Genomic DNA, 11,362 nt, shown 5'->3' with positions numbered 1-11,362 from the left:
AGGTGTTCAGATTTTGTCTGATCTACTGGAAGGTGGTTCAGCTTGGCGGTGGTACAATCTACGCAGCGTTTCTTGATCTGAAGTCCGCGTTCGATCTAGTCCCGAGGGATAAACTGTGGGGAGTTTTGAGGAGCTTGGGAATGCCCGAGGAGTTATTAGGTTTAATAATCAAATTGCACGAAGACAATTTTGCAAGGGTAAGATGGGGTGCCCAGGGGCAAGTGACAGAACATTTTCCAGTAACCCGAGGTGTCCGCCAGGGGTGTGTTCTGGCACCAACTCTTTTCTTATTGTTTATAGACCAAGTGGTCAAATTTTTTAAGGAAACGCCAACGGACGCCCCGATGCTTGCAGGACAACGTTTCCCGATGCTCATCTTCGCTGATGACACCCTTCTCCTTTCCCGGACACGCTCTGGCCTACAGCGGGCGTTGGACCGGTTTGGGGAGTTTTGTGTCATCAGCGACCTTAAGGTGAACGTTGAGAAAACTAAGCTTATGGTACTAACAAAGAATCGCCCTGTCCGGTGCACAGTTAATATGGGTGGTGTTAAACTGGACCAAGTAGAGAATATGGTATATCTAGGGGTTACCCTAGACAGTCGACTGGGATGGAAAGCACAAGTCGAAGCACAACAACTAAAGCTTGCCCGCCTTACCGGCTGCCTACTAAGTGAACAAAAGAGATCTATCACCAAGCGGGTTTGTCCGGTTCTTAAGATCTATGATGCTAAAATTAACCCAGCAATTTTATATGGTGCAGATTTGTGGGGTTATATGGATCTTATGGGTTTGTACAAAATACAATGCAAATTTTTGCGTAACCTCGTGGGCTTGCCACAGTCGACCCCATCCACCCCTCTCTGCTTGGACATGGGATGCCCCCCGATTAATGAAATGGCTAAATTTAGATTGGCCGCCTTTTGGAGGCGTTTGTGGACAACCCCTGAACTCACCCTATTTGCCAACGAGGTAGCTGAAGTTAGGTCACTTGGGGGTTCAGGAAAAATTAAATGGTTCAAAATGGTAAAATCTATCCTGACGGATATGGGGCTAGAGCAACTCTGGATATCCCCTTCTACCAGCACCTTTCCATCTAAACTAGCTTTCAAGGAAATGTACTGGGCCACTGTCCGTCGGAATAGAGTTAATGCCTCAAGCTCTATTAATCTTACGGGTAGGTTCCTGTCATTTAAGTTGGACTTGTCCCGTGAACTCTATTGGGATTTAATTTCTAAAACCCTGGACAGGAAACTCTACCATCAGTTCCGGGTGGGTGCATTACCTTTGAATACATTTACTAAAAGTTGGAAAACGAGTAATATGGATGATTGTGGTTGGTGCCCGGGTCATAGGGAAACAATAGGACATTTTTTGTTTGTTTGCCCTAGATACCGAGCACCTAGAGCCAAATGGTTAAAACCATTGTTCCAACGTTTGCCCATAAGAAAATCTGAAGAGGCTATTCGTGTACTAACTACCAACACCTCTGAGTTCATTTCAGTGTGCCTGGCCAAATACCTGGGGTGGGCCTGGATACTAAGGTCGAAACCATAGTATAATTACTGTACTGACCATGAATATGCTTCCCCATGATATACTGAGCTTTTACAAAATAAGTTGTCCATTTTTTGTCTATGCCATTGAAAACTGTTTTGAACCAAATTGTAAATTTTCTGTTTTTATTTTACAGGTTTGTCTTCTTTGTCATTTAATACTAGTTTTATGAATTTAAAGATTATGTATCTTTTAAATTAAGTAATGTTGTCAAATGTCTGTCTTTTATGATTTTTTTACGAATCGAAATAAAGACTTTAAAACCTGGTTAGAGTTGCATATATATATATATGAGGCATAAGACGTCTTAAAGGTACATAGAACAATACGAGGCGAACCCGCAACTGGTGCAAATTAATTTTATTACGTGCCAAACACCAAAACCGCTATTACGCGTTTCAGCCCATGAAGGGCCTTGATCACATGACATATATATATATATATATATATATATATATATATATATATATATATATATATACACGTTGCAAATTCACTCAAGGAAAAGATACAAACAGATAAATTATACTGTAAACTCACATAAGAAAGGTAGTAAGCACACAAGTCTACTACAGATACTAGTGGTTAGAGTTACACATATACAAGATGCAAATTCACTCAAGATTGCGTTTTAAGGAGCGATTTACAGTGTAAACGTAAAAAAATACACAGTTCCAGAATGCAACAGAGCGTTCGCTAATAAAACAGGGCCAATAAGCAGGTCCTGAACGGTTGGCCGTCTAGATCACTCGGAAATGTCGTTCAAACGAGGGTGAAGTTAATCGGAAAAACATGACTCCCGAGGAGTCTTTTGTTCTACTAAATGTAGCTGTCAGTGGATAAAGCGCAGCCGAGTACTGGCATAGATAAACAGGAAGTGGGCAGGGGAGAGGAGAGGAGGAGCGAGCGGCTCGGTGAAGCTGGGAGACACGCCCACTGCTATCACAAGCCGCACCGACCACGCCCCCTTCTGTGTGCGCAGGCGCGGAGCCGGGCATTGGGGTACCGCTTCCTTCCGGCAGCAGTCCTGCAGCTTGTCTTGTCTGCTGTCACCCGGCATCATGGCAGCGCCCGGAGTCCCCCGAATCAACCACAAGGCAACAGGTACGGGCGCTTGACAGACCGCTGCAATCTCTGTTTGACTGCAGGAGCTAGTCAGACACCGGAGCCCGCACTCCCTTCTCTGCAGTCCGAGGATGGTGGCATGGTACCCCCACCCCCGTGCTTCTTTAAATCAGGGGTGCACGCGTAGCAGAGAAAACGCTCCCTCCGCTCAGACTGGTGTGACAGGGTAAGCTGTCTGCACCCTGCAACAATAACCGCTTCCTTCCTCTTGTCGTTGCAGTGGCCGCCCTGCTGCTCCTACTGGTGCTCCTGGCCACGGTGTCTGCCTCGGTGGAAGATTTGGATGAGACGTAAGTTGCCCCTGTTTCTTCGGTGATGGACGTGTTTCTGCTTCACCCTCGTCTTTTTGGGTCGTAGATAGTGTGTGGGTATACGGAGAGAGATTGGTGCATCATTAGGGGAGGGAGGTATAGTTTGTTTGTTTGGGAAGCACCCTTTCCCCTTCACTGTATCTATTCGCCCCTAGTATCTTTGTGGGTGGGTGCCCCCCTCCAGGTGTAAACTTGGCCTAGTAATGGCTACCCAAAAACTGACCATGTGCATGCTTTTGTACCTATAAAACTACAGTTGATTTCCCTTTATTTAGTTCCACTTGCCATGCTACCTTATTTCCCCTGCCGTAATGCACTGTCCTTAGCTAAAACCCTGGGTTAAGTCTGGTATATAGTTATTAAAATTACTTTACTTCCATGCCACTCAGTGTTACAACTGTAAACTAAATTTGATCTTGGGAAGTGTAATTTTTAATGACACGGAGTTATTGGCATTTCTATCATTATCGGTCTTCCATTATCTTTGCCTGCTGATCTTCCGCATGTGAAATTGTGTATTGGGTGCATTCTTTGTTAGATATGCCTCCGTTATTGCGCTATGCGTGTATGGTTTAGTTGTGAAAGGGCTTATGCCAGTGGGCTTTATTAATTGCTTATGCATCTTATAAGTTGGTGGGGTAAACGGCCACTACCAGGCTATGGTAATCAGGATTTTTAGGGGAAAGCTACCAATACACTTGAGGCAGGTGTTGGGTTCTGCACATTTACATAGGTTTTCCTATTAGCCTAAGAAGGGTGTTTACATGTGGCTGAAACATGGTCTTGTGCCAGTTTACATTTGCTGTATGGTTGGAAACCTTGTGAAGTGCCGGTGAAAAGTTTGATTTTATTGTGAGTAAGCCAAGATGGGTCATAATATTGAGGAGGTTAAGTTTCAGGTTCTTGAATCCGTCCAGATCCAAAAGTTGGACTCTTATATTGAATGGTGTCGGTGCTAGGAACAATTTTATAGTGTGATGTTGGTATGACACTGGGTGTATTTGTGTTGCAGGAGATGGAAGTGGAGATCATATGCATGCGAGGTAGTAGAAATCGTGTGGTATTGGTACTTTGCTGTGAGTGTGGTGGTACATTGCTGGAGGATGGTGGTGCAGTGTTGTAGGTGCAATTTTGTTCAGTTTGTGTTGCATTTCTGGGGTGGAGGTGCATTGCTGGGGGGCTGTTGGTGTAGGACGGGGATGGTGGTTAAGTACTTGGTGGTAATGAATGATGATATTATAGTGCTGGGTTTACAAATTGTGATCGGGTCTGTGGTGTTGTGGTATGGTGCCTTTCTTGTTCTATGAGATGATGAAGTTTGGGTAGTGGTGCATTTCAGGATATTGTTGTGGTAGCAATGTGCATGGGAATGGTAGTTCTGGACCGAGGGTTGTGGTGTTGCAGTTCTACAGGTGGAACATGGGTGGTTAAGTGGAGGCATAACCTGATAAGTGGGGATTTAGTGCAGGAGGAAGGTGATGTGCTGTCCATGAGTTATAGTATGGTCTTAGGTTGTATAGTGACATTTGGGAGCCTGTTGAGCAGTTGTGTTGGATAAAGGGCCAGTACTGAAGTGATGGCACAATTCTTCATAGTGTGCATGCCGTCCTAGAAGTGTTATTTTGGAGTGATGGCAGTACGATATAGTGTGGTGTGGCAATGTGGGTGAGGTGGCAGTGTGGAGCACGTGTTACTAGGGGTTCTAGTGGTAGTGGAGAGCTGATTGATGCATTAGTACTGGGGATTGGGATGTGGTGGGGAACTTTAGATGGTCGTGTTGCAGTATTAGAAGTTGGCGCAGTGCTGGAGAGTGATCGTGGGGTCCTGGTGGGGGTGGGGCTGCATTTGTTGGTTTGATTTGGTGCTCAGGGATTTTTTTTCAATGGTAGGTGATTGATTGCTTTGAGTTGACGGTGCAGTGCTTATCTATCTCGTCATTTGTGTGACCGCTCAACTAAATACAGGAAATGTAATTTACATGGTCTCTGTAAATGCACACATTTGAGAAATGTGAATGTTGGTTTTGTTTGACTGCTTAATCTTTTTTTTTTATTTTATTTTTTTAAGAGAGATCTGTGTAAGAGAGTGCCAATCATAAGGAGGCAGATGTCTATACTCACACTTTGAATACTGGTTGGCAGATATACACTGTGTACAACATGGAATCCACCCATTGAAAACCCAGAAGTTCTTTTCCGAAACTTGGCCCATAATTAGCTTGTCTAGGAAGACCTAAAGAATTTGCTGTATGACCCCTCTCCAATGAAATGAAGGAACACTTAATATATTGTTCATAATATCTGAAAAGGGCTATTTAATTTTTATTGCGTACCTTTTCACAAAGCAAGATGTTCTCCCCCAAGCACATTTTACTAGAGTAGCTTCAAGAACACACTCAGCAGTATGAAAAATGTGGGTTGGGGTGAAGAATTTAGTTTGCCTTGTTCAAAACCCTTAAACGTTTTACCTTTTCTCCACCATAATCTTTTATTTCTGTGAGATCTGTGGTGTTTATTCTCTGCTCAGCCATCTTGCTCTTCTGTTTAAATTACTTATTCTACTGCACACATTCTAATAGTAGTGCACAGCAGGATTATTAGTGTGCATGAAGACATCGCTCTGATTAAAACTACACTTGGCTGTTACTATATGTCCTGCAGAATACGTACTACTTGCTCCCCCGAGGCTTTGTTCTCCAGGCTGGAGAAAGATTTGCAGTCCTTGCTGTGGTGCAGCAGACACCCGAGAATAGCCCTAACCCATACAATGAAGGTATTGTGCTCCTTGACGTTAGGGCCTACTCTGGGCAGCGCACCTGGTGGCTGTAGGACGTGGCCTTTTTGCTTTCCTCCTAGACAGTTTCCTGACAGAGTTGCCAATTTAGATGCTTTGGGTATTTTGGAACTGCTGATCAGTGTCAAAGTACAAGTGTTCCCTGTGTAAAGTGTAATGGTAATTGGTTGGTCATGATTGTTATGTTTGCCTTACTAGCAAAACCCTAGTGATGTGCACTGTGTGTGTCAGGGCTAGTAATGAAAAGGTGCGCCAAGAAGGGAACTCAGGCCTGCAGTGGAGGGCCTGCGCGTAGTTTGCGAAGTTAGCATATTGTCCTGACCAGTGCAACCACTTGTCAGGCTCTACTTTACCTTTTGCGTACACAGTGGGCATCCATTTGGTAGGTCCCAGGCAACCCCTGGGGTGGGTGCAGTTTAAGTAAAAGGCAGGACATATACTGAGGTATGTGCTATGTCCTGACAGTGAAAAACACTCTTTTTCGTTTTTCAGTGGTGAAAGGCCATCCCGCCCATAGGACCGAATGGGGGAGTCTGGGTATTGTTTGTTAGTCTAGTTTCCCATACGTTTAAAATGGAGAGCTGGAGTTTAGTATGTATGAACGCACAGTGTCATAACACATCTTTCTATGAGTGTGTTCAGAAACCACTCTTTTATAAAGTGGCTGAGTTTTGTCCTTTGAGCATTTCTGTGTGCCTCTGCTGAATGTGGATTGACTGTCTGGATCTGAGAGGTGAGAGGAGCTGAGGGAGGTCTTGACCCAGGGAGGGGTTGAGATGACACCAGGCTGACCTGCATCTGGAGAGTAGGAGGACGAGAAGCCCCGGGAGGTGAAAAGGCCTGGGTTACGGCTATAAAACAATTGACCCATCTCATGCTGTGTGATTAAGGTTCCAGACCCCCAGTATCAAAGGGAGAAAGGTCAAACTGGGAGGGAGACACCCAGAACTGATTTAGGCAGGGGTCAGGGACCCCGGAGTAGCTAGGTGCCACACGGGTGCCGGGCTTTGAGGGCGGTGTGCCAAGTAAGCCTCCACCCCCCTCCTGTGACCCATGGTGCATTTTGTATTTAACCAAAAAGTGCGGATATCCTCCTAAACCAGGAGTTACCAGGAATGAGCAATTGCTCCTTCCACTTTTGCACTTTTTTCACTTATAAAAAAATATTTTCACTTACACGTCCCTAGGTAAGGGTAAGCCTTAGGGTGCTCATACCACCAGGGTTTATCACGCTACATGAGTCCTGAAGAATGCCTGGTAAACTTACACCGTTTCATAGGCTGAAACATGTCGACTGATACTAATACTAATTGGAATTAACCAAACCATTTCATTTGGCTAAAATTCCTAACACATAATTTTGTATCTGTGTCTGAGGGATCTATTATTAAAACCTTTTTTGATACTCATTAGACACTTTTAAAGTATTCTCACTGCACGCCTATTTCACGAAACCCGCTCCGCAGTAAATCTGGCGTCGCAGCACACCAAAAAGGTACTCGACCTTTTTGGTGGGGCCCGATGATGAAGCATGACACCGACTAGGTCGGTGTGTGAGGGCTTTCTTACCTACCTAAGTTGGGTCAGGTAATATCCATTCTCCTATTTTCTGCTCCTTCATGTGGTTGCTGTCATATGACTGACCTCTCTTCTTGTGTTGGCATACTATAACCGGGGACTAAGAGGGTGTCCTGACACTCCCTGCCTCTCTTTTTGTTGGTACACTCCCTGTTAAGAAGTCCCAGGAACAAAAGGTCTTCACCCCCAGCTTCCCTGAACAATGCTGAGAGAGTTCTGTCCTTCCTGGAGTGCTTGGCCCATGTGTGGTGCCTCTGGAAGTTGTACCTGTGTTGGGAAGCTGGAAACCAAGCTTTAAAGAACTTTCTTCAAAGCTTATTGCATCGTTCGCTTGCTGAGCGCATCCACGTCAGTGCGAGGAAATTCCCGCCGCTATAAAGGCAGAGATCGTCCCAGCCCCTGTTGCCGGTGCCAGAGCAGTCGCATCCTTCGTTTGTGGGACGCACCAGAACTGTGCGGGAAGATTACCATCGCTGCGAGTATCGTCGCAGAGCCTGTCGTCACTGGGTGAGATCGTCGCCCCGCTTGCTTGCGGACCGCATCACGTCGCTGCGAGAGTCGTCGGAGAGCCATCGCATCGAGGGGCCGCAAGAGTAGAAGATCGTCGTTGAGCCGCGTATCGTCGCCGCACCGGAGATCGTCGCTGCCCAAAAAATAGTCGCATAGTGTCTTTTGCGAGCCGCTTCCATGAAAACCTGTGCACCGGATTCCACGCAAGGTATCGCATCCCTCCCCATACAGACCGGAGTCACCGCAACACTTCGCTACATCAAGCAGGGTTGTCGCATCGCCTCCCCAGGGTCTCAGGAGTGACTCGTCACTTGCTTTTTACCGCTACAGCTTTTCACTTGGAACTTTGTCGCATTTAAAGGTACTGTTGGCCAAAACATGACGCAACTGTGGATTATTTTAACGCAACCTCAAGATCTCTTTTGCAACCATATTCTTGATCTGTGTATGTTGGATTTTTGTCGTTTTGGTCTTGTGTAGTTTAGATTAAATCACCTTTTATTTTTCTAAACTGTTGTGGAGTCAGTTTGTGGTGTTTTCACTGTGTTACTGTGAGTGTTGGTACAAATACTTTGCACATTGCCTTCAATAAGCCTGACTGCTTGTGCCAAGTTACCAAGGGGGTGAGCAGGGGTTGAGCAGGGGTTATCTGAAGAGTGTTTCCTCCTTACCCTGACTAGAAGCAAGGGTCCCTATTTGGACAGGGGTACCTACTTCTGCCAACTAGAGACCCCCAATTCTAACACTCCAGTTCTGGGGAAACTATTGCGTACTAAAACAAGTTACTGCTCTTTTATAAACTTATTTGCAGAGATGCCATAACTTGAGTGCAGAAAGCAAACACATGCATCATCCTACTTTCACGTGTGTTTACCGATGCAGCCTTAGGCTCATCCTGTACTTCATATTTTTAGTTCTTCTTAGCACATACATTAAAGATGTAGATGTGAACGTGCAGTGTGCAAGGAAGGAAGCCATGTTGCCCTTTACCAGCGCAAATCAATTAAATGCAGAATCCAAAATATATATATGTATGTTCGCATCAGTGGGGGCAGTGTGATGTGTGTATATATATATAGCTCAATCTTTTTCCTTCAGTTCACCGGAGTGGGAATGCATAAATATCCAAAATGTGTAATTTCTTGACTGTAATAGGAAGGCATGGTGTAAATTTGTGCCTTTTTGTCTGGTTGCAAAAGACATATTGTAGGATTATAAAAACGTAAAGCCTCCCTGTCTCATTTGCTTGCCTTGCCCTTTATGTGTTTGGCCCTCCCCTGGACCTTTATCCTCTTTACCATGGTTTTATTTTGATGACTTGTCTTTTTCCACTGCTTGCTTTTAGGAAACTACTTTTTAATTTTTCTTTCAGCACTCTGAGAGCATATGTTTTCTAGCTCTTTCTCTCTCCTTTGTGTGCTGCTTCCCTCTCCCAAAAACTCCCCACTTTATTCTTCATTAACTCCATTCTCTTGCTCTCCCCTGCTCCTCCTTTTCTCCACCAAACCCTTGCAGCTATTTACACTTTTTTCCACTTCTTTGCAGGTCCCAGTAATGTCTATTTACTGCCAGGTGCGCTGCTACGAAAAAAAAAATCAACCAAAAAAACGCGTTTGCACACTTACCATTTCTCTTTTTTTAATTTGCTGATCTGAGCGGCGTCAACCATCCTTGATAGGCCATAAAAAAAAAAGAAAATGCCCCCCATATCATTATGTAGACTCAAGCATGTGTGGTTACCCATGTGCACCTACAGAATGATGCAACCAGCAGCAGTGGCTGATTCATCATACTTTTGTTTTTTTGTTTTCTTTTTGTTTTATGTTGCTGATAGTTCTTCTTCAAACGGTGTGGTGACTGCCAATAAATCCAAAAGGCGAAACCTTTATGGCTTAGCCAATGCTTTGTCATAATAAGCTATTATTTGGGGGAATGCATTCTAAATGTCAGGATGAAAACCAGTTCATATTGTAAAGAGTCAGCATAGATCTAATCAAAACACTTCTTTTTTCCTTCAGGTTTAAAGATAACCGAAAAGATGACATCTGGCTTGTAGATGTAAGTATGTCGCCAGCGGTATGCATCACTGCTAGAAGTTGTGATGTTTTCTGTTTTTTCCATATTTTCCTAATGTTTCTTAAATGGTGTTGAGAACTGTGATGAAGTTCATGTTCATGGAAAAGTGGACACAAAAGAGAGCCATGGAGTCTCATTTTGTGTCTGGAAGGAACAAGCATATACCAAATGTGGCATCACTCATTTAAAGAGAAGGGCGCAACTGCTGTGTTTCGGATTAGAGAGCCTCATCCCATATAAAACACTTTGTGTAAGGGGGAGTTGGGGCTGCTGCATAACAGCTAGCTTCATGGTAGTTCATCAGGGTTATTGATTTTACAGGAAACATTACTTTCAGGGTGTGTTTTTGACCAATGTAAAAGATGCCAGCTTGTCCTTTATGCTGCCATGATGTCCCAGCGCATAGTGCAGTTTTTCTGAAAATGCTCCTGTCGTGGTGACTGTTATTGAGAAAATCCCTCAACTCTAAATATGTGGGTGAGTCTCGGAGACAAGCAAATATTTTAGCAAGTCTTACTGGACTAACCGAAATGAGGCCTTCCAGTGACTCTGTGTCCCTGCCATCAAACAGTAAATGATGGCTGGAGTGTGCTTTACCCAAGCTCAGATCATAGCCACAGATGATTATTGACAAAGATAAATCCGGTCTTTTTGTGCTACGCTTGAATCTCTTTGTGGGACTTTAGCTATGTTTTTAAAGCTCTGCATGAGGCAATAAGGAATACAAGAGACAGAATTGAAATTGTGTCAGGAAATACATAAGGTAATAAATAGCCAGTTGAAAAATCTCTGTGTGGAACTGAAGCCACTGCTTCCGAAGAATGCTCAATGTCATTGGATTTGATTGTCTATTATTTTGAGTGTAGTGTTAGAGAGTGTATTTACAAGTGGGATCTTCTTCCGTGCTGTCTAGTAAAGGGGCCAGCGCATCATCATGCCTCCAAAATGGCTCCTTCCAGTGTCGACATGGGGATAGATTTTTCATTTTCTGGTGTTTAAATCTGAGGCTTATAAAAACATGGATTCACACTTGAATGAAGTATGAAGAAAAATATGTGCACCTTTTAAGTGTGTACACATTGTAGGAGCAGTTTGCATTTTGATTTTTCCTTGTAGAGTTTGTGTCTTCGCATCTGTTAGACATCAGTTATAGGCTTTGTTTGCCTCTGGATTTATCATGATGCCATGTCAGAGTAGCCAATCTTGGGTGCTGCTGTTCTGGCCCAGCTTACAAAACTAGTACAGACAGTAGAATAATGCACACAAATGATAGTGGTCCTGTCTTCATTTCTTGCCTGGTGCTTCAAGTTGCTAAATTTAAGGCTTCACAGATAGGGGCAGCTCGCTGAGATGGGCGTTAAAAACAATATGTCTATCCTTGCTCTAAGCAATGGTCAGGCAGTCTTCATTTCT

The 11,362-nt window shown here is 44.1% G+C and overlaps 1 protein-coding gene across 1 annotated transcript in view; it reads left to right on the top strand.

The window, feature by feature from the left end:
• The first annotated feature begins 2,527 nt into the window (after positions 1-2,527).
• TMX3 (thioredoxin related transmembrane protein 3) overlaps positions 2,528-11,362 on the top strand; it is a 210,833-nt gene continuing 201,998 nt past the window's right edge. Inside the window, exons 1-3 of the mRNA XM_078687512.1 lie at positions 2,528-2,660; positions 2,902-2,971; positions 9,892-9,931. Coding sequence (XP_078543638.1) covers positions 2,618-2,660; positions 2,902-2,971; positions 9,892-9,931 — 153 coding nt within the window. The 5' untranslated portion in view covers positions 2,528-2,617. The remainder of the gene's footprint in view (positions 2,661-2,901; positions 2,972-9,891; positions 9,932-11,362) is intronic.

Source organism: Lissotriton helveticus, chromosome 4_1 (genome assembly GCF_964261635.1).
Source record: "Lissotriton helveticus chromosome 4_1, aLisHel1.1, whole genome shotgun sequence".
Taxonomy (NCBI): Eukaryota; Metazoa; Chordata; class Amphibia; order Caudata; family Salamandridae; genus Lissotriton; species Lissotriton helveticus.
The sequence above is the reverse complement of the archived record's forward strand: the minus strand, read 5'-3'. Positions and strand labels throughout refer to the sequence as shown.